Source organism: Cyanistes caeruleus, chromosome 37 (assembly GCF_971803275.1).
Source record: "Cyanistes caeruleus chromosome 37, bCyaCae1.hap1.1, whole genome shotgun sequence".
NCBI lineage: Eukaryota > Metazoa > Chordata > Aves > Passeriformes > Paridae > Cyanistes > Cyanistes caeruleus.
The window spans coordinates 556627-580303 of NC_141738.1; the positions used below are offsets into that span (position 1 = coordinate 556627).

At 55.2% G+C, this 23677-nt stretch overlaps 1 protein-coding gene across 4 annotated transcripts in view; it reads left to right on the forward strand.

Annotated features, from left to right (window-relative positions):
• PFAS (phosphoribosylformylglycinamidine synthase) overlaps positions 1-23337 on the forward strand; it is an 82057-nt gene extending 58720 nt beyond the window's left edge. For 2 of the 4 annotated variants that reach the window (XM_086871735.1, XM_086871736.1), the window contains 8 exons: positions 736-881; positions 3065-3275; positions 4695-4786; positions 11190-11304; positions 13986-14123; positions 18657-18809; positions 21493-21793; positions 21971-23337. In XM_086871735.1, the coding sequence (XP_086727861.1) occupies positions 736-881; positions 3065-3275; positions 4695-4786; positions 11190-11304; positions 13986-14123; positions 18657-18809; positions 21493-21793; positions 21971-21980 (1166 nt within the window). In that variant the 3' untranslated portion in view covers positions 21981-23337. Of the gene's footprint in view, positions 1-735; positions 882-3064; positions 3276-4694; positions 4787-11189; positions 11305-13985; positions 14124-15378; positions 15438-18656; positions 18810-21492 lie in introns of all 4 variants that reach the window. The other 2 variants (XR_015281515.1, XM_086871734.1) reach the window with 2 other exon arrangements.
• The last annotated feature ends 340 nt before the right edge of the window (positions 23338-23677 follow it).

Here is a 23677-nt window from a genome sequence, read left to right on the forward strand (position 1 = left end):
AGTGTCCCCTGAGTGTCCCCTGTGTCCCCTGAGTGTCCCCTGAGTGTCCCTGAGTGTCCCCTGTGTCCCTGAGTGTCCCCAAATGTCCCAAACACCCTCAATCCCCCCCAAATCCCCCCAATGTCCCCAATGTCCCCAATGTCCCCAATGTCCCCCCAATGTCCCCATGTCCCCAATGATGTCCCCAATGATGTCCCCAGTGATGTCCCCAGTGATGTCCCCGCTGTCCCCATGTCCCCAATGTCCCCATGTCCCCATGTCCCCAATGTCCCCATGTCCCCAGTGATGTCCCCATGTCCCCAATGATGTCCCCATGTCCCCGCTGTCCCCATGTCCCCAATGATGTCCCCAGTGATGTCCCCAGTGATGTCCCCGCTGTCCCCATGTCCCCAGTGATGTCCCCACTGTCCCCATGTCCCCAATGTCCCCACTGTCCCCATGTCCCCAATGTCCCAATGTCCCCGTGTCCCCAGTGATGTCCCCAATGATGTCCCCATGTCCCCGTGTCCCCAGTGATGTCCCCAATGTCCCCAATGATGTCCCCAATGTCCCCATGTCCCCGTGTCCCCAATGATGTCCCCAATGATGTCCCCATGTCCCCAGTGATGTCCCCAGTGATGTCCCCATGTCCCCATGTCCCCAATGATGTCCCCAATGATGTCCCCAATGATGTCCCCATGTCCCCAGTGATGTCCCCATGTCCCCAATGATGTCCCCATGTCCCCGTGTCCCCAGTGCTGGCGCTGCTGTTCTCGGAGGAGCCGGGTTTGGTGCTGGAGGTCCCCGAGGTGGCCGCTGTCCCCGTCTGCCGCCGTTACCAGGACGCCGGTGTCACCTGTGTCCCCATCGGCCACAGCGGCCCCTACGGCCCCCGCGCCACGGTGAGGGACAGGGGACACGGGGGGGACACGGGGGGGACACGGGGGGGACAGGGGACACGGTGAGGGACAGGGGACACGGGGGGACACGGGGGGGACACGGTGAGGGACAGGGGACACGGGGGGACACGGGACACGGGGGGACAGGGACACGGGGGGTGACAGGGGACACGGGGGGGACACGGGGGGGACACGGGGGGGACACGGGGGGGACACGGGGGGACAGGGGACACGGTGAGGGACAGGGGACACGGGGGGGGACAGGGGGACACGGGGACACGGTGAGGGACGGGGGACACGGGGGGGACAGGGGGACACGGGGACACGGGGGGGACACGGGGACACGGGGGGGACACGGTGAGGGACAGGGGACACGGGGGGGGACAGGGGACATGGGGGGACACGGGGGGACACGGGGGGACACGGGGGGGACACGGGGACATGGGGGGACAGGGGACACGGTGAGGGACAGGGGACATGGGGGGACACGGGGGGGGACACGGGGGGGACAGGGGGGGACACGGGGGGGACAGGGGGGGACAGGGGACACGGGGACACGGGGACGGGGGGACATGGGGGGACATGGGGACACGGTGAGGGACAGGGGACACGGGGGGGACACGGGGGGGGACATGGGGACATGGGGGGGACACGGGGACACGGTGAGGGACGGGGGACACGGGGGGGACACGGGGACAGGGGGACAGGGGGACACGGGGGGACACGGGGGGGACACGGGGACATGGGGACATGGGGACAGGGGGACATTGGGGACACTGGGGATGTTAGGGACATTGGGGACATTGGGGACATTGGGGACACTGGGGACATTGGGGACACTGGGGGACATTGGGGACATTGGGGACACTGGGGGACATTGGGGACATTGGGGACATTGGGGACACTGGGGGACATTGGGGACATTGGGGACATTGGGGACATTGGGGACATTGGGGACACTGGGGGGACATTGGGGACATTGGGGGGACATTGGGGACATTGGGGACACTGGGGGGACATTGGGGGACATTGGGGGACATTGGGGACATTGGGGACACTGGGGGGACATTGGGGACATTGGGGGGACATTGGGGACATTGGGGACACTGGGGGGACATTGGGGACACTGGGGGGACACTGGGGGGTTGGGGACATTGGGGGGACACTGGGGGGTTGGGGACATTGAGGGGGGGACAGGAGGTGGCTCTGTGTCTCTGTGGTGTTTTTGTCCCCATTGTCCCTCGTCATCCTCAGTGTCCCTCTGTCCCTGACTGTCCCTCAGTGTCCCCTGTCCTCGTGTCCCTGTCACCCTCTCCCTGTACCTGAGTGTCCCTGAGTGTCCCTGAGTGTCCCCAAGCCTGGTGCCACCATCCCAACACCCCACATCTGAGTGTCCCTGAGTGTCCCCAGGTGTCCCCAGGTGTCCCCAAGCCCCAGGTGTCACTGTCACTGTCCCCAGGTGTCCCCAGGTGCCCCCAGGTGTGACTGTGATGTCCCCAGGTGTCACAGGTGTCAGTGTGATGTCCCCAGGTGTCACTGTGGTTTCCCCAGGTGTGACTGTGATGTCCCCAGGTGTCACAGGTGTCACTGTGATGTCCCCAGGTGTCACTGTGATGTCCCCACAGGTGTCACAGGTGTCACTGTGATGTCCCCAGGTGTCACTGTGATGTCCCCAGGTGTCACAGGTGTCACTGTGATGTCCCCAGGTGTCAGTGTCCCTGTCCCCACAGGTGTCGGTGACAGTGGGTGGCCAGCAGGTGCTGTCCCAGCCGGTTGGGGACATCAGGGGACTCTGGGAGCAGGGCAGTCCCTGTCCCCAGGTGTCAGTGTTGGTGTCCCCACAGGTGTCGGTGACAGTGGGTGGCCAGCAGGTGCTGTCCCAGCCGGTTGGGGACATCAGGGGACTCTGGGAGCAGGGCAGTCCCTGTCCCCAGGTGTCAGTGTCCCTGTCCCCACAGGTGTCGGTGACAGTGGGTGGCCAGCAGGTGCTGTCCCAGCCGGTTGGGGACATCAGGGGACTCTGGGAGCAGGGCAGTCCCTGTCCCCAGGTGTCAGTGTCCCTGTCCCCACAGGTGTCGGTGACAGTGGGTGGCCAGCAGGTGCTGTCCCAGCCGGTTGGGGACATCAGGGGACTCTGGGAGCAGGGCAGTCCCTGTCCCCAGGTGTCAGTGTCCCTGTCCCCACAGGTGTCGGTGACAGTGGGTGGCCAGCAGGTGCTGTCCCAGCCGGTTGGGGACATCAGGGGACTCTGGGAGCAGGGCAGTTTCCGGCTGGAGCGGCTCCAGGCCAGCCCCTCCTGTGTGCAGCAGGAGGAGGCCGAGCTGGGGACGCGCTGGGGACCCCAAATCCAGCTCAGCTTCGACCCCGAACACCTGGCACCCGTGGTGGCACACATGGGTACACGGGGACACGGGGACATGGGGACATGGGTACATGGGGACATTGGGGACATTGGGGACACGGGGACATGGGGACATGGGGACATTGGGGACAGCGGGGACATTGGGGACATTGGGGACATGGGGACATGGGGACATGGGTACACGGGGACATTGGGGACATGGGGACATTGGGGACAGCGGGGACATTGGGGACATGGGGACATGGGGACAGCGGTGGGGACAGCGGGGACATTGGGGACATGGGGACACTGGGGACAGCGGGGACACGGGGACATGGGGACATGGGGACAGCGGGACATTGGGGACATTGGGGACATGGGGACATGGGTACACGGGGACATGGGGACACGGGGACAGCGGGGACACGGGGACATTGGGGACATGGGGACATGGGTACATGGGGACATGGGGACATTGGGACAGTGGGGACATGGGGACACTGGGGACATTGGGGACATGGGGACACTGGGGACATTGGGGACATGGGTACACGGGGACATTGGGGACATGGGGACACGGGGACATGGGGACATTGGGGACATGGGGACATTGGGGACATGGGGACATTGGGGACATTGGGGACATGGGGACATTGGGGACATTGGGGACACTGGGACATTGGGGACATGGGGACATTGGGGACATTGGGGACATTGGGGACATTGGGGGACATTCGGGACATTGGGGACATTGGGGGGACATTGGGGACATTGGGGGGACATTGGGGGACATTGGGGATTTTTGGGGTTTTTTTGGTGTTTTTGGGGGTTTTTTGAGATTTTGGGGGATTTTGGGGGCGTTTCTGGAGATTTTGGGGAGATTTTTGGGCTTTGGGGGAATTTTATGGGATTTTTTTTTTGATTTTTCTGGGATCTCTGTGGGATTTTTAAGGGATTTTGGGGTCATTTTGTGGGGATTTGGGGTTTTTTTGGGGGGATTTGGGAGGATTTTGTGGGATTTTGGGGTTTTTGTGGGATCTTTGTGGGATTTTCTGGGATTTTTGGACATTTTGTGGGGATTTTTGAGGGTTTTTTGGGATTTGGGAGGATTTTGTGGGATTTTTTCGAGGGTTTTCTGGGATTTTCTGGAATTCTTGTGTGATTTTTATGGAATTCTGTAGGATTTGGGGCATTTGTGGGATTTTTGGGGTGTTTTTTCGTGGTCTGTTTGATTTTGGGTCGGTTTTGGGGGTTTTTGGGGGTGCTGATGTGGATTTTTGGGGTCCCCCAGAGCTGCCTGGGTGGGATCTGGGGGATTTTGGGGTTCCTGTGGGATTTCTTTAGGGCTCTGAGTGATTTTTATGGGATTTTCCGTTTTTTGGGGGGGTTTTTTTTGGTTGTTTGGGGTGTGTGGGATTTTGGGGTGGTTCTGGGGGTTTTTGGGGGTGCTGATGTGGATTTTTGGGGTCCCCCAGAGCTGCCGGGGCCGCGGGTGGCCGTGCTGAGGGAGGAGGGCAGCAACGGAGACCGGGAGATGGCGGCCGCCTTCGCCATGGCGGGCTTCCAGGTGAGACCCCAAAACGCCCCAAAAACGCCCCAAAATCACCCCCAAAACATCCCAAAAATCACCCTGAAATGACCCCAAATATGACCCCAAAAAACACCCCAAAAACACCCCAAAACCACCCCAAAAACACCCTAAAAAACACCAAAAATCACCCTGAAATGACCCCAAATATGACCCCAAAAACACCCCAAAAACACCCTAAAAACACCCTAAAAAACACCAAAAACCACCCTGAAATGACCCCAAATATGACCCCAAAAACACCCCAAAATGATGCCAAAAATCACCCAAAAAAACACCCAAAAAATCACCCCAAAAGCACCCCAAAGTGACCCCAAACTCACCCCCAAAACAACCCAAAATGACCCCAAAACCACACCAAAAACACCCACAAAACACACCAAAAATCACCCTAAAATGACCCCAAAAACACCCCAAAATCACCCCAAAAACACCCCAAAACACCCCCAAATTGCCACAAAAATCACCCCAAAAACACCCACAAAACACCCCAGAATCACCAAAAAATGACCCCAAGATCACCCCAAAACATCCCAAAAACGCCCCAAAATCACCCTAAAAACACCCCAAAATCACACCCAGAACAAACCAAAAACACCCCAAAAAACACCCCCAAAACACCCCCAAATTGCCACAAAAATACCCCGAAACACCCCAAAAATCACCCTAAAATGACCCCAAAAATTACCCCAAAACCACCCCAAAAACAGCCCAAAAATCACCCTAAAAACACACCAAAATCACCCCAAAATGACCCCAAAAACAGCACAAAAAAACCCCAAAAATCACCCCAAAATCTCTCCTAAACAACCCCAAAATTACTCCAAAAACACCCCAAAAACCACCCCAAAAACACCTCAAAAAATACACCAAAAACACCCCAAAAACTCCCAAAAATTACCCCAAAACCACCCCAAGAACACCCCAAAACACCCCAAAAATCACCCTAAAATTACCCCCAAAATTACCCCAAAAACACCCAAAAATCACCCTAAAATGACCCCAAAAACGCCCCAAAAACCACCCTAAAATCAACCTAAGAAAACACCCAAAAAACATCCCAAAACCACCCCAAAAACACCCACAAAACACCCCCAGAACACCCCCAAATTGCCACAAAAATACCCCAAAACACACCAAAAATCACCCTAAAATGACCCCAAAAACGCCCAAAAAAACCACCCCAAAAACACCCCAAAGAAGCCCCAAAATTACCACGAAACCACCCCCAAAACAGCCCAAAAATCACCCTAAAAACACACCAAAATCACCCCAAAACCACCCCAAAAACAGCCCAAAAACAGCCCAAAAAATCCCAAAAATCACCCCAAAATCTCTCCTAAACAACCCCAAAATCACCCCAAAAACACCCACAAAACACCCCAAAAATCACCCTAAAATTACCCCTAAAATTACCCCAAAAACACCCGAAAATCACCCTAAAAAACACCCTAAAAAACACCCTAAAAACACCCCAAAATGACCCCAAAACACCCCAAGAACACCCCAAAACACCCCAAAAATCACCCCAAAATCACTCCAAAAACACCCCAAAAATCACCCCAAAAAACACCCCAGAAACAGCCCAAGAACACCCCAAAAAAGACACCAAAACCACCCCAAAAACTCCCAAAAATGACCCCAAAACCACCCCAAAAACACCCACAAAACACCCCAAAATCACCAAAAAATGACCCCAAGATCACCCCAAAACATCCGAAAAATGCCCCAAAATCACCCTAAAAACACCCCAAAATCACACCCAGAACAAACCAAAAACACCCCAAAAAACACCCCCAAAACACCCCCAAATTGCCACAAAAATACCCCAAAACACCCCAAAAATCACCCTAAAATTACCCCAAAAACGCCCAAAAAAAACACCCCAAAATCACCCCAAAAACACCCCAAGAACACCCCAAAAACACCCCAAAAACACCCCAAAAAACACACCAAAATCGCTCCAAAACAACCCCAAAATTACTCCAAAAACACCCCAAAAATCACCCCAAAAAACACCCCAGAAACAGCCCAAGAACACCCCAAAAAACACCAAAACCACCCCAAAAACACCCCAAAATGACCCCAAAACACCCCAAGAACACCCCCAAACACCCCAAAAATCACCCTAAAATGACCCCAAAAACACCCCAAAAAACCACCCCAAAGAAGCCCCAAAATTTACCACAAAACCACCCCAGAAACAGCCCAAAAATCACCCTAAAACCACCCCAAAACCACCCCAAAACCACCCCAAAACCACCCCAAAATGACCCCAAAAACAGCACAAAAAAACCCCAAAAATCACCCCAAAAAACACACCAAAACCACCCAAAAACACCCCAAAAACTCCCAAAAATTACCCCAAAACCACACCAAAAACACCCACAAAACACCCCAAAAACCACCCTAAAATGACCCCAAAATTACCCCAAAAACACCCGAAAATCACCCTAAAAAACACCCTAAAAACACCCAAAACGACCCCAAAACACCCCAAGAACACCCCAAAACACCCCAAAGAAGCCCCAAAATTACCACAAAACCACCCCAATATGGCCCCAAAACCACCCAAAAACAGCCCAAAAATCACCCTAAAAACACACCAAAATCACCCCAAAATGACCCCAAAAACAGCACAAAAAAACCCCAAAAATCACCCCAGAAACACCCCAAAATCACCCCAAAAACTCCCAAAAATGACCCCAAAACCACCCCAAAAACACCCCAAAAACTCCCAAAAATGACCTCAAAACCACACCAAAAACACCCACAAAACACACCAAAAATCACCCTAAAATGACCCCAAAATTACCCCAAAAAACACCCCAAAATCACCCTAAAAAACACCCTAAAAAACACCCCAAAAACACCCAAAACTACCCCAAAACACCCCAAGAACACCCCAAAAATCACCCTAAAATGACCCCAAAAACACCCCAAAAACACCCCAAAACCACCCCAAGAACACCCAAAACGACCCCAAAAACACCCGAAAAATCACCCCAAAATCGCTCCAAAACAACCCCAGAATTACTCCAAAAACACCCCAAAAATCACCCCAAAAACTCCCAAAAATGACCCCAAAACCACACCAAAAACACCCACAAAACACACCAAAAAACACCCCAAAAAACACCCCAAAAACACCCCAAAATGACCCCAAAACACCCCAAAAATCAGCCAAAAAACACCCAAAACGACCCCAAAACACCCCAAGAACACCCAAAACACCCCAAAAATCACCCTAAAATGACCCCCAAAATTACCCCAAAAACACCCCAAAATCACCCTAAAAAACACCCCAAAAACCCCCCAAGAACACCCCAAAACACCCCAAGAACACCCCAAAAATGACCCCAAAATGACCCCAAAACCACCGAAATGACCCCAAATCCACCTGGGGGACCCCAAAATCCTCTGGTTTGGGGGTTTTTTTTGGGGGTTGTTTCGGGTTTTTGGGGGTTTTTGGGGTTGTTTTGGGGTTTTGGGGGTTTTTTGGGGGGTTGTTTGGGTTTTTTGGGGTTGTTTTGGGGTTTTTGGGGGGGTTTTGGGGGTTGTTCAGGGTTGTTTTGGGGGTTTTTGGGGTTGTTTGGGGGTTTTTTGGGGTTGTTTTGGGTTGTTTGGGGTTGTTTGGGTTTTTTGGAGTTTTTTTGGGGGTTGTTCAGGGTTGTTTTGGGGGTTTTTGGGGTTGTTCAGGGTTGTTTGGGGTTGTTTGGGGGTTTTTTTGGGGGGTTTTTGGGGTTTTTTGGGGGTTTTTGGGGTTTCTTTGGGGGTTGTTTGGGTTTTTTTGGTGTTGTTCAGGGTTGTTTGGGGTTTTTGGGGGTCTTTTTGGGTTGTTTTGGTTTTTTTTGGTGTTTTTTCGGATTTTTTTGGGATTGTTTTGGGGTTTTGGGGGTTGTTTTGGGGTTTTTTGGTTTTTTTGGGGTTGTTTGTGTTTATTTGGGGTTTCTTTGGGGGTTGTTTGGGGGTTTTTGGGGTTGTTTGGGTTTTTTGGGGGGTTGTTTTGGTGTTGTTTTGGGTTGTTTGGGGGTCTTTTTGGGTTGTTTTGGGTTTTTTGGTGTTTTTTGGGGTTGTTTTGGGTTGTTTTGGGGTCATTTCGGGTTTTTTTGGGGTTGTTCAGGGTTGTTTTGGGGTTTTTTGGGGTTGTTTTGGGGTTTTTTGGGGTTTTTTGGGTTGTTTTGGGTTTTTTCGGGGTTGTTTGTGTTTATTTGAGGTTTCTTTGGGGGTTCTTTCGGGTTTTTTGAGGTTGTTTGGGTTTTTTGGGGGGTTGTTTGGGGTGTTTTTTGGGTTGTTTGGGGTTTTTGGGGTTTTTTTGGGGGGTTGTTTCGGGTTTTTTGGGGTTGTTTGGGTTTTCTGGGGGTTCAGGGTTGTTTTGGGGTTGTTTTGGGGTTTTTTGGGGTTGTTTGGTGTTTTTTGGGGTTGTTTGGGTTTTTTTGGGGTTTTTTGGGGTTTTTTGGGGTTGTTTGGGTTTTTTGGGGTTGTTTGGGTTTTTTGGGGTTGTTTGGGGTTTTTTGGGGTTGTTTGGGTTTTTGGGGGGTTGTTTTGGGGTTGTTTTGGGTTTTTTTTGGGGTTTTTCAGGGTAGTTTGGGGGTTGTTTGGGTTTTTTGGAGTTTTTTGGGGTTTTTTGGGTTTTTTGGGGGTTGTTTTGGGTTGTTTTAGGGTTTTTTGGTTTTTTTGGGGTTGTTTGTGTTTATTTTGGGTTTCTTTGGGGGTTGTTTGGGTTTTTTTGGTGTTGTTCAGGGTTGTTTTGGGGTTTTTGCGGGTCTTTTTGGGTTGTTTTGGGGTTTTTTGGTGTTTTTTCGGGGTTTTTGGGTTGTTTTGGGTTTTTTTGGGTGGTTTTAGGTTTTTTGGAGTTTTTTTGGGGTTGTTTGGGCTTGTTTCGGGTTGTTTGGGGTTTTTTTGGGGGTTGTTTGGGTTTTTTTGGGGGTTGTTTTGGGGTTTTTTGGGTTTTTTTGGGTTTTTTGGGGTTTTTGGGGTTGTTTGGGGGTTGTTTTGGGGTTTTTTGGGGTTGTTCAGGGTAGTTTGGGGGTTGTTTGGGTTTTTTTGGGGTTGTTTTGGGGTTTTTTGGGGTTGTTTGGGGTTTTTTTGGGGTTGTTTTGGGTTTTTTGGGGGTTGTTCAGGGTAGTTTGGGGGTTGTTTGGGTTTTTTGGGGTTGTTTTGGGGTTTTTTGGGGGTTGTTCTGGGTTGTTTTGGGGTTGTTTGGGGTTTGTTTTGGGTTCTTTTGGGTTTTTTGGGGTTGTTTTGGGTAATTTGGGGTTTTTTGGGGCTAACTCGTGGTTTGGGGCGAGTTTTGGGGTTGTTTTTGTTTTCTTGGGGGTTGTTTTAGTTTTTTTGGGGTTGTTTTGGGGTTGGGGTTTTTTGGGGGTTGTTTTGGGGTTTTTTTTGGGGTTCTTTTGGGGTTTTTTGTGGTTGTTTAGGTTTTTTAGGAGTTGTTTTGGGTTTTTGGGGATTTTTGGGGGGAAAACTCCCCTTTTGGGATTTTTAGGGTGGGGCTTATTTTGGGGTTGATTTCGGGTTTTTTGGGTTTTTGGGGGTTTTTTTGGGGGGTTTTTGGGGTTTTTTGGGGTTTTTTGGGTTTTTTTGGTGTTTTTTCAGGGTTTTTTGGGTTGTTCAGGGTTGTTTTGGGGTTTTTGGGGGTCTTTTTGAGTTGTTTTGGGTTTTTTTGGTGTTTTTTCGGGGTTTTTTGGGATTGTTTTGGGGTTTTTTGGGTGGTTTTGGGTTTTTTGGAGTTTTTTTGGGGTTGTTCAGGGTTGTTTTGGGGGTTTTTGGGGTTGTTTGGGTTTTTTGGGGTTGTTTGGGGTTGTTTTGGGGTTTTTTTGGGTTTTTTTGGTTTTTTCAGGGTTGTTTGGGTTTTTTGGGGGTTGTTTTGGGTTGTTTTGGGTTGTTTTGGTTTTTTCGGGTTGTTTGTGTTTATTTGGGGTTTCTTTGGGGGTTGTTTGGGGGTTTTTGGGGTTGTTTGGGTTTTTTTGGTGTTGTTCAGGGTTGTTTTGGGGTTTTTGCGGGTCTTTTTGGGTTGTTTTGGGGTTTTTTGGTGTTTTTTCGGGGTTTTTTGGGATTGTTTTGGGGTTTTTGGGGTTGTTTTGGGGTTTTTGGGGGGGATTTTGGGGTTGTTTGGGTTTTTTGGGGTTGTTTGGGGTGTTTTGGGGTTTTTTGGCGTTTTTTTGGGGTTGTTTGGGGTTGTTTTGGGTTTTTTGGGGTTGTTTGGGATTGTTTTGGGGTTTTTTGGGTGGTTTTGGTTTTTTTGGGTTTTTTGGGGTTTTTTTGGGTTTTTTGGGGTTTTTTTGGGGTTGTTTGGGGTTGTTTGGGGTTTTTTAGGGTTTTTTGGGGTTGTTTTGGGGGTGTTTTTTGGGTCCAAACCCGGGGTTTTTGGGGTTTCCAGGTGTGGGACGTGACCACCCAGGACCTTTGCGCCGGCTCCGCCTCCCTGGACGGGTTCAGGGGTCTCGTTTTTGTGGGGGGCTTCAGCTACGCCGACGTCCTGGGCTCTGCTAAAGGTGAGGGTTTGGCCCCAAAAACGACCCCAAAAAACCCCCAAAATCCTAAAATCCCAAATTCCTTAAAAATGGGGAGAAAAACCCCAAAAATCCCACAAAAATCCCAAAAAAAACCCCCCAAAATTTCCCTTTCATGGGGAGTTTTGGGGGTTCAGCTGTGGTTCTGCTAAAGGTGAGGATTTAGGGATTTTCACCCCAAAAACAACCCCAAAAAAACCCCAAAATCCTAAAATCCCAAATTCCATAAAAATGAGGAAAAAACCCCAAAAATCTCAACAAAAATCCCCAAAAAAACCCCAAAATTTCCCTTTCATGGGGAGTTTTGGGGGTTCAGCTGTGGTTCTGCTAAAGGTGAGGATTTGGCCCCAAAAACGACCCCAAAAAAACCCCAAAATCCAAAAATCCCAAATTCCATAAAAATGGGGAAAAAACCCCAAAAATTCCCACAAAAATCCCCAAAAAAAACCCCAAAAAATTTCCCTTTCATGGGGAGTTTTGGGGGTTCAACTGTGGTTCTGCTAAAGGTGAGGGTTTGGCCCCAAAAACAACCCCAAAAAACCCCAAAATCCTAAAATCCCAAATTCCATAAAAATGAGGAAAAAACCCCAAAAATCTCAACAAAAATCCCCCCAAAAAACCCCAAAATTTCCTTTTTGTGGGGAGTTTTGGGGGTTCAGCTGCTCTGACGTCCTGGGCTCTGCTAAAGGTGAGGGTTTGGCCCCAAAAACGACCCCAAAAAAACCCCAAAATCCTAAAACCCCAAATTCCATAAAAATGGGGAAAAAACCCCAAAAATCCCAACAAAAATCCCCAAAAAAAACCCCAAAATTTCCCTTTCATGGGGAGTTTTGGGGGTTCAGCTGTGGTTCTGCTAAAGGTGAGGATTTAGGGATTTTCACCCCAAAAACGACCCCAAAAAAAACCCCAAAATCCAAAAATCCCAAATTCCATAAAAATGGGGAAAAAACCCCAAAATCCCACAAAAATCCCAAAAAAAACCCCCCAAAATTTCCTTTTTGTGGGGAGTTTTGGGGGTTCAGCTGTGGTTCTGCTAAAGGTGAGGATTTAGGGATTTTCACCCCAAAAAACGACCCCAAAAAAACCCCAAAATCCAAAAATCCCAAATTCCATAAAAATGAGGAAAAAACCCCAAAATCCCACAAAAATCCCCAAAAAAACCCCAAAATTTCCCTTTTATGGGGAGTTTTGGGGTTCAACTGTGGCTCTGCTAAAGGTGAGGATTTAGGGATTTTCACCCCAAAAACGACCCCAAAAAAACCCCCAAAACCCAAAAACCCCAAATTCCATAAAAACAGGGGAAAAATTCCACAAAACTTTTTCCCAGTTGTCCCCATTTTTCTGATTTTTCCCCATTTTTCCCTGGTTTTCCCCCATTCTTTCCCTTTTTTCCCTGTTTTTTCCTCATTCTTCTCCCCATTATCCTGATTTTTCCCATTTTTCCCCATTCTTTCCCATTTTTTTTCCTGATTTTCCCAATTTTTTCCCATTTTTCCCCGTTTTTCCCCATTTTCCCCCATTTCCCCCCATTATTTTCCCCCATTTTTCCCCCATTTTTCCCGTTTTTCCCATTTTTCCCTGTTTTTCCCCCATTTTTCCTATTTTTCCCCATTTTTCCCATTCCTTTGCCATTCTTTCCCCATTTTTCCCCATTCTTTCCTCATTTTTTTCCCCATTTTTCCCCCATTTTTTCCCCCATTTTTCCCCATTTTCCCCCCATTCTTTCCCAATTTTTCCCCATTTTTCCCCCATTTTTCCCCATTTTTCCCAATTTTCCCCATTTTTTCCCCCATTTTTTCCCCATTCTTTCCCCATTTTTCCCCATTTTTCCCCATTTTTCCCCATTTTTTCCCCCCATTATTTTCCCCATTTTCCCCCCATTATTTCCCCATTTTTCCCCATTATTTTCCCCATTTTTCCCCCATTTTTTTCCCATTTTTTCCCTATTTTTCCCCATTTTTCCCCCCATTCTTTATCCCATTTTTCCTCATTATTTCCCCATTTTTCCCCCATTTTTCCCCATTTTCCCCCATTATTTCCCCATTTTCCCCCATTATTTTCCCCATTTTTCCCCCATTTTTTTCCCAATTTTTCCCCATTTTTTTCCCATTTTTTCCCATTTTTCCCCCCATTCTTTTTCCCATTTTTCCCCCCATTCTTTCCCCAATTTTCCCCATTTTCCCCCCATTCTTTCCCAAATTTTCCCCCATTATTTTCCCATTATTTCCCCATTTTTCCCCATTTTTCCCCCCATTCTTTCCCCATTTTTCCCACATTATTTTCCCCCATTTTTCCCCATTTTCCCCCATTCTTTCCCCATTTTCCCGCCATTTTTCCCCATTTTTCCCCCCATTTTCCCCATTTTTCCCCCATTATTTCCCCATTTTTCCCCCATTATTTTCCCCATTTTTTCCCCATTTTTTTCCCATTTTTTCCCATTTTTCCCCCCATTCTTTATCCCATTCTTCCTCATTATTTCCCCATTTTTCCCCCATTTTTCCCCATTCTTTCCCCGTTTTTCCCATTTTCCCCCATTCTTTCCCCATTTTCCCCCATTCTTTCCCCGTTTTTCCCCATTTTTCCCCATTTTCCCCCATTCTTTCCCCATTTTTCCCCCTTTCCCCCGTTTTTCCCGTTTTCCCCGGTTTTTGCCCCGTTTCCAGGCTGGGCCGCCTCCGTCCGTTTCAACCCGCGGGTCCGGGCGGAGCTGGAGCGGTTCCGGACACGGCCGGACACCTTCAGCCTCGGGGTGTGCAACGGCTGCCAGCTGATGGCGCTGCTGGGCTGGGTGGGGAGCACAGGTGAGTGACACCTGGGGACACCTGTGACACACCTGGGGACACCTGTGACACACCTGTGACACACCTGGGGACACCTGTGACACACCTGTGACACACCTGGGGACACCTTCAGCCTCGGGGTGTGCAACGGCTGCCAGCTGATGGCGCTGCTGGGCTGGGTGGGGAGCACAGGTGAGTGACACCTGGGGACACCTGTGACACACCTGACACACCTGTGACACACCTGGGGACACCTGGGACACCTGGGGACACCTGGGGACACCTGGGGACACCTGGGACACACCTGGGGACACCTTCAGCCTCGGGGTGTGCAACGGCTGCCAGCTGATGGCGCTGCTGGGCTGGGTGGGGAGCACAGGTGAGTGACACCTGGGGACACCTGTGACACACCTGTGACACACCTGTGACACACCTGTGACACACCTGGGGACACCTTCAGCCTCGGGGTGTGCAACGGCTGCCAGCTGATGGCGCTGCTGGGCTGGGTGGGGAGCACAGGTGAGTGACACCTGGGACACCTGGGGACACCTGGGGACACCTGGGGACACCTGGGACACACCTGGGGACACCTGGGGACAGCTGGGACACACCTGGGACACACCTGGGGACACCTTCAGCCTCGGGGTGTGCAACGGCTGCCAGCTGATGGCGCTGCTGGGCTGGGTGGGGAGCACAGGTGAGTGACACCTGAGACACCTGGGGACACCTGGGGACACCTGTGACACACCTGTGACACACCTGTGACACACCTGGGGACACCTTCAGCCTCGGGGTGTGCAACGGCTGCCAGCTGATGGCGCTGCTGGGCTGGGTGGGGAGCACAGGTGAGTGACACCTGGGACACCTGGGGACACCTGGGGACACCTGGGACACACCTGTGACACACCTGGGACACACCTGTGACACACCTGGGACACACCTGGGGACACCTTCAGCCTCGGGGTGTGCAACGGCTGCCAGCTGATGGCGCTGCTGGGCTGGGTGGGGAGCACAGGTGAGTGACACCTGGGGACACCTGTGACACACCTGGGGACACCTGGGGACACCTGTGACACACCTGGGACACACCTGGGGACACCTTCAGCCTCGGGGTGTGCAACGGCTGCCAGCTGATGGCGCTGCTGGGCTGGGTGGGGAGCACAGGTGAGTGACACCTGGGACACCTGGGGACACCTGGGGACACACCTGTGACACACCTGTGACACACCTGGGGACACCTGTGACACACCTGTGACACACCTGGGGACACCTTCAGCCTCGGGGTGTGCAACGGCTGCCAGCTGATGGCGCTGCTGGGCTGGGTGGGGAGCACAGGTGAGTGACACCTGACACACCTGGGGACACCTGGGGACACCTGGGACACACCTGTGACACACCTGTGACACACCTGGGGACACCTGGGGACACCTGTGACACACCTGACACACCTGGGGACACCTGGGGACACCTGACACACCTGGGGACACCTGGGGACACCTGGGCACACCTGGGACATACCTGGGGACACCTGGGGCACACCTGGGACACACCTGGGGACACCTGGGGACACACCTGGGGACACCTGGGGACACCTGGGGCACCTGAGGTGTCCCTGGGCTGTCCCCAAAAGCGTCCCCAGCTTTGTCTCTTTGGGGTTTCCCTATTGGAGCTGTCACCGAGCTGTCCCCGAGGTGTCCCCGAGGTGTCCCCAAGATGTCCCCAAGGTGTCCCCAAGGTGTCCCCGAGGTGTCCCCAAGATGTCCCCAAGGTGTCCCCAAGGTGTCCCCAAGGTGTCCCCAAGGTGTCCCTGAGCTGTCCCCAAGGTGTCCCCAAGGTGTCCCCGAGGTGTCCCCAAGGTGTCCCCTTGATGTCCCCTCCCCCTCGGTGCCACCTGGGGCCACTCTGGGCTCCCTGAGGTGTCCCTGGGGTGTCCCTGAGGTGTCCCAGTGCCACCTCCCAGTGACACCTCCCAGTGCCACCCCAGGGACACTCTGGTGACTCTCGGTGCCACTCTGGCGCCACAGGCAATGTCCCCTCCCCCTTGGTGCCACCTGGTGACACTCTGGTGCCACCCCTGTGTCGCAGGTGATGTCCCCGCTGGCCTGGTGACACTCAGTGACACTCGGTGACACTCAATGACACTCAATGACAGTGACACCCAGTGACACTCGGTGACACTCACTGACACTCGGTGACACTCAGTGACCCCTGGTGACACTCGGTGACACTCGGTGACACTCAGTGACACTCGGTGACACCTGGTGACACTCGGTGACACTCGGTGACACTCAGTGACACTCAGTGACCCCTGGTGACACTCGGTGACACTCGGTGACACTCAGTGACACTCGGTGACACCTGGTGACACTCGGTGACACTCAGTGACTCTCAGTGACACTCGGTGACACCTGGTGACACTCAGTGACACTCAGTGACACTCAGTGACACTCAGTGACACTCGGTGACACCTGGTGACACTCAGTGACACTCAGTGACACTCAATGACACTCAATGACAGTGACACTCAGTGACACTCAGTGACACTCAGTGACACTCAGTGACACTCAGTGACTCTCAGTGACACTCGGTGACACCTGGTGACACTCGGTGACACTCAGTGACACTCAATGACACTCAATGACAGTGACACCCAGTGACACTCAGTGACCCCTGGTGACACTCAGTGACACTCGGTGACACCTGGTGACACTTGGTGACACTCAGTGACACTCAATGACACTCAATGACAGTGACACTCAGTGACACCCGGTGACACTCAGTGACCCCTGGTGACACTCGGTGACACTCAGTGACACTCAGTGACACCCAGTGACACTCAGTGACACCCTGGTGACACTCAGTGACACTCGGTGACACTCAGTGACACTCAGTGACACTCGGTGACACTCGGTGACACTCAGTGACACTCGGTGACACTCTGGTGTCCCCATGTCCAGGGTCTGTCCCCACGCCGGCGCTGGCGCTGCAGCCGAACCTGTCGGGCCGTTTCGAGTCGCGGTTCGTCACCGTGCGGGTGACACTCGGTGACACTCAGTGACACTCAGTGACACTCAGTGACACTCGGTGACACTCGGTGACACTCAGTGACACTCGGTGACACTGTTGTCACTCCCTGTCCCAGGTTCTGTCCCCACGCCGGCGCTGGCGCTGCAGCCGAACCTGTCGGGCCGTTTCGAGTCGCGGTTCGTCACCGTGCGGGTGACACTCGGTGACACTCAGTGACACTCTGGTGACACTCAGTGACACTCAGTGACACTCAGTGACACTCGGTGACACTCGGTGACACTCGGTGACACTCAGTGACACTCTGGTGACACCCAGTGACACTCTGGTGACACTCAGTGACACTCTGGTGTCCCCATGTCCAGGTTCTGTCCCCACGCCGGCGCTGGCGCTGCAGCCGAACCTGTCGGGCCGTTTCGAGTTGCGGTTCGTCACCGTGCGGGTGACACTCAGTGACACTCGGTGACACTCGGTGACACTCGGTGACACTCAGTGACACTCTGGTGACACTCAGTGACCCCTGGTGACACCCAGTGACACTCTGGTGTCCCCATGTCCAGGTTCTGTCCCCACGCCGGCGCTGGCGCTGCAGCCGAACCTGTCGGGCCGTTTCGAGTCGCGGTTCGTCACCGTGCGGGTGACACTCGGTGACACTCGGTGACACTCAGTGACACTCAGTGACCCCTGGTGACACTCGGTGACACTCGGTGACACTCAGTGACACTCTGGTGTCCCCTGTCCCAGGGTCTGTCCCCACGCCGGCGCTGGCGCTGCAGCCGAACCTGTCGGGCCGTTTCGAGTCGCGGTTCGTCACCGTGCGGGTGACACTCGGTGACACTCAGTGACACTCTGGTGACACTCTGGTGACACTGTTGTCACCCCCCTGTCCAGGTTCTGTCCCCACGCCGGCGCTGGCGCTGCAGCCGAACCTGTCGGGCCGTTTCGAGTCGCGGTTCGTCACCGTGCGGGTGACACTCGGTGACACTCAGTGACACTCAGTGACCCCTGGTGACACTCGGTGACACTCGGTGACACTCGGTGACACTGTTGTCACTCCCTGTCCCAGGTTCTGTCCCCACGCCGGCGCTGGCGCTGCAGCCGAACCTGTCGGGCCGTTTCGAGTCGCGGTTCGTCACCGTGCGGGTGACACTCGGTGACACTCGGTGACACTCGGTGACACTCAGTGACACTCAGTGACACTCGGTGACACTCAGTGACACTCTGGTGTCCCCATGTCCAGGGTCTGTCCCCACGCCGGCGCTGGCGCTGCAGCCGAACCTGTCGGGCCGTTTCGAGTCGCGGTTCGTCACCGTGCGGGTGACACTCGGTGACACTCGGTGACACTCGGTGACACTCAGTGACACTCTGGTGTCCCCTGTCCCAGGTTCTGTCCCCACGCCGGCGCTGGCGCTGCAGCCGAACCTGTCGGGCCGTTTCGAGTCGCGGTTCGTCACCGTGCGGGTGACACTCGGTGACACTCGGTGACACTCTGGTGACACTCAGTGACACTGCTGTCACTCCCCTGTCCAGGGTCTGTCCCCACGCCGGCGCTGGCGCTGCAGCCGAACCTGTCGGGCCGTTTCGAGTCGCGGTTCGTCACCGTGCGGGTGGAGCCGGGCCCGGCGCTGATGCTGCGGGGGATGGAGGGGGCCACCCTCGGGGTGTGGGTGGCGCACGGGGAAGGTACTGGGGGAACTGGGAGGGACTGGGAGGGGACTGGGAGGGACTGGGGGGAACTGGGAGGGGACTGGGAGGGACTGGGAGGGACTGGGAGGGACTGGGATGGACTGGGAGGGGACTGGGATGGACTGGGATGGACTGGGAGGGACTGGGGGGAACTGGGGGGGACTGGGAGGGACGGGGAGGGACTGGGGGCAACTGGGATGGACTGGGAGGGACTGGGAGCACTGGGAATGAGGGATACTGGTGGTACTGGGGGCAACTGGGGGGCACTGGGATGGACTGGGAGGGACTGGGGGGAACTGGGGGGGACTGGGGGGGACTGGGAGGGACGGGGAGGGTACTGGGAGCAACTGGGATGGACTGGGAGGGACTGGGAGCACTGGGAATGAGGGATACTGGTGGTACTGGGAGCAACTGGGAGGGACTGGGAGGGATTGGGGGATGGAGGGGGCGACCCTCGGGGTGTGAGTGGTGCATGGGGAAGGTACTGGGGGCAACTGGGATGGACTGGGAGCACTGGGAATGAGGGATACTGGTGGTACTGGGAGCACTGGGATGGACTGGGAGCACTGGGAGCACTGGGAGCACTGGGAATGAGGGACACTGGTGATACTGGTGGTACTGGGAGGGACTGGGAATGAGGGATACTGGTGATACTGGGAGCACTGGGATGGACTGGGAGCACTGGGAACACTGGGAATGAGGGATACTGGTGATACTGGGAGCACTGGGAATGAGGGATACTGGTGGTACTGGGAGCACTGGGAGCACTGGGAATGAGGGATACTGGTGGTACTGGGAGCACTGGGAGGGACTGGTAGCACTGGGTGGTCAGTGAGGTCACTGGTGCGTTACTGGTTTAACTGGTGTCACTGGGCTGGAACTGGGCTAGAACCAGTCTGTGACTGGTCCCTAACTGGTCTCTAACCGGTGTAACTGGTGTCTAACCAGTCTCTAACCAGTCTCTAACTGGTGTAACTGGTGTCTAACCAGTCCCTAACTGGTCTCTAACCGGTGTAACTGGTCCCTGACTGGTCCCTAACTGGTGTAACTGGTCTCTAACTGGTCCCTAACTGGTCTCTAACCGGTGTAACTGGTGTCTAACCAGTCCCTAACCAGTCCCTAACTGGTCCCTAACCAGTTTAACCAGTCCCTGACCAGTCTAACCAGTCTCTAACTGCTCTGTACCCAGTCCCTGACCACTTTAACCAGTTCCCCCAGTGTCCCCAGTGTCCCCAGTGTCCCCCAGTTCCCCCAGTTCCCCCAGTATCCCCAGTATCCCCAGTGTCCCCAGTTCCCCAGTTCCCCCAGTATCCCCAGTTCCCCCAGTGTCCCCAGTGTCCCCAGTGTCCCCAGTTCCCCCAGTGTCCCCAGTATCCCCAGTTCCCCCAGTGTCCCCAGTATCCCCAGTGTCCCCAGTGTCCCCGGTGTCCCCAGTGTCCCCAGTGTCCCCAGTGTCCCCAGTATCCCCAGTGTCCCCAGTGTCCCCAGTGTCCCCAGTGTCCCCAGTGTCCCCAGTGTCCCCAGTGTCCCCTCTGTCCATCCCAGGCCGTTTCATGTCTCTAACCAGTCCCTGACCAGTTCCCCCAGTGTCCCCAGTGTCCCCTCTCTCCGCTCCAGGCCGTTTCGTGTCCCTAACCAGTATCCCCAGTGTCCCCAGTGTCCCCAGTGTCCCCAGTGTCCCCGGTGTCCCCAGTGTCCCCAGTATCCCCAGTTCCCCCAGTGTCCCCAGTGTCCCCAGTGTCCCCAGTTCCCCAGTGTCCCCAGTATCCCCTCTCTCCGCTCCAGGCCGTTTCGTGTCCCTGACCAGTTCCCCCAGTGTCCCCAGTGTCCCCAGTGTCCCCAGTGTCCCCAGTGTCCCCAGTGTCCCCAGTTCCCCCAGTGTCCCCAGTGTCCCCAGTGTCCCCAGTGTCCCCGGTGTCCCCAGTGTCCCCTCTCTCCGCTCCAGGCCGTTTCGTGTCCCTGACCAGTTCCCCCAGTGTCCCCAGTGTCCCCAGTGTCCCCAGTGTCCCCAGTGTCCCCAGTGTCCCCGGTGTCCCCAGTGTCCCCAGTGTCCCCAGTGTCCCCAGTGTCCCCAGTGTCCCCTCTGTCCATCCCAGGCCGTTTCGTGTCCCTGACCAGTTCCCCCAGTGTCCCCGGTGTCCCCAGTGTCCCCTCTCTCCGCTCCAGGCCGTTTCGTGTCCCTGACCAGTTCCCCCAGTGTCCCCAGTGTCCCCGGTGTCCCCAGTGTCCCCGGTGTCCCCAGTGTCCCCAGTGTCCCCAGTGTCCCCAGTGTCCCCAGTGTCCCCAGTTCCCCCAGTGTCCCCAGTGTCCCCAGTATCCCCGGTGTCCCCAGTGTCCCCTCTCTCCGCTCCAGGCCGTTTCGTGTCCCTAACCAGTATCCCCAGTGTCCCCAGTGTCCCCAGTGTCCCCAGTGTCCCCGGTGTCCCCAGTGTCCCCTCTCTCCGCTCCAGGCCGTTTCGTGTCTCTAACCAGTGTCCCCAGTGTCCCCAGTATCCCCAGTGTCCCCAGTGTCCCCAGTGTCCCCAGTGTCCCCGGTGTCCCCAGTGTCCCCTCTCTCCGCTCCAGGCCGTTTCGTGTCTCTAACCAGTGTCCCCAGTGTCCCCAGTATCCCCAGTGTTCCCAGTTCCCCCAGTGTCCCCGGTGTCCCCGGTGTCCCCAGTGTCCCCTCTGTCCATCCCAGGCCGTTTCGTGTCGCGGCCGCCGTCGGCGCTGGCGCAGTGCGTGCGCTCGGGGCTGGCTCCGCTGCGTTACGTCGACGACGTCGGGGTCCCCACCGAGCGCTACCCCCTGAACCCCAACGGCTCGGCGCTGGGCGTGGCCGCGCTCTGCTCGCCCTGCGGCCGCCACCTGGCCGCCATGCCGCACCCCGAGCGGTCAGTGCGCGCCTGGCAGAGCCCCTGGGCCGGACGCGCCGCCGCCGCCGCCGGACGCAGCAAGAGCGGCAACGGGCCCTGGCTCAGGATGTTCCGCAACGCCCTGGAGTGGTGTCTGACCGCTGACCACTGACCGCTGAGTGACCGCTGAGTGACCACTGACTGACCACTGACCGCTGAGTGACCCCTGACTGACCACTGACTGACCACTGACTGACCCCTGACTGACCCCTGACTGACCCCTGACTGCTGAGTGACCCCTGACTGACCCCCAACGCCCTGGAGTGGTGTCTGACCACTGACCACTGAGTGACCACTGAGTGACCGCTGAGTGACCACTGACTGACCCCTGACTGACCCCTGACTGCTGAGTGACCCCTGACTGACCCCCAGTGCCCTGGAGTGGTGTCTGACCGCTGACCGCTGAGTGACCCCTGAGTGACCCCTGACTGACCACTGAGTGACCCCCAACACCCTGGAGTGGTGTCTGACCGCTGACCGCTGAGTGACCACTGAGTGACCCCTGACTGACCCCTGAGTGACCCCTGAGTGACCGCAGGCCCCACCTGGCCGCCATGCCGCACCCCGAGCGGTCAGTGCGCGCCTGGCAGAGCCCCTGGGCCGGACGCGCCGCCGCCGCCGCCGGACGCAGCAAGAGCGGCAACGGGCCCTGGCTCAGGATGTTCCGCAACGCCCTGGAGTGGTGTCTGACCGCTGACCACTGACCGCTGAGTGACCGCTGAGTGACCGCTGAGTGACCACTGACTGACCACTGACCGCTGAGTGACCACTGACTGCTGAGTGACCCCCAACGCCCTGGAGTGGTGTCTGACCGCTGACCACTGACCGCTGAGTGACCGCTGAGTGACCCCTGAGTGACCCCTGACTGACCCCCAACACCCTGGAGTGGTGTCTGACCGCTGACCACTGAGTGACCACTGAGTGACCGCTGAGTGACCGCTGAGTGACCACTGACTGACCCCTGACTGGCCACAATGACTGACCCCTGACTGACCCCTGACTGCTGAGTGACCCCTGACTGACCCCTGACTGCTGAGTGACCACTGAGTGACCCCCAGTGCCCTGGAGTGGTGTCTGACCGCTGACCACTGACCACTGAGTGACCCCTGACTGACCACTGACTGACCACTGACTGACCACTGAGTGACCCCTGACTGACCACTGAGTGACCACTGACTGACCACTGAGTGACCCCCAACGCCCTGGAGTGGCATCTGACCGCTGACCACTGACCACTGAGTGACCCCTGAGTGACCCCTGACTGCTGAGTGACCACTGAGTGACCCCTGAATGACCCCCAACGCCCTGGAGTGGTGCCTGACCACTGACCAGTGACTGACCCCTTAGTGACCCTGAGTTACCCTGACTGACCCCTGAGTGACCCTGAGTGACCCCTGAGTGACCCTGAGTGACCCCTGAGTGACCCCAGTGACCCTTGACTGACCCCTGAGTGACCCCTGAGTGACCCCTGACCACTGACTGACCCCTGGGTGACCCCAAGTGACCCCACACTGACCACCAGTGACCCCCTGACCCCAGAGTGACCAACTGACCACCCCCGACCCCCCAGTGACCCCCCCGGAGGGGCGGGGCTGTAATTATTAATAAAGTGCCTTTAATTAATTGATTAATTAATGACTGAGGGCTGATTAATGAGTGACGTCACTGGGGGAGGGGCGAGAAACGGGGGGGGGACACAGGGCCTGCCCCTCCCCCGCTCCTCCCAGTGTTCCCAGTTTGGGGCTCCCAGTGCTCCCAGTGCTCCCAGTTTGGGGCTCCCAGTGCTCCCAGTGCTCCCAGTGCTCCCAGTGCTCCCAGTTTGGGGCTCCCAGTGCTCCCAGTGCTCCCAGTTTGGGCTCCCAGTGCTCCCAGTTTGGGCTCCCAGTGCTCCCAGTTTGGGGCTCCCAGTGCTCCCAGTTTGGGCTCCCAGTGCTCCCAGTTTGGGCTCCCAGTGCTCCCAGTTTGGGGCTC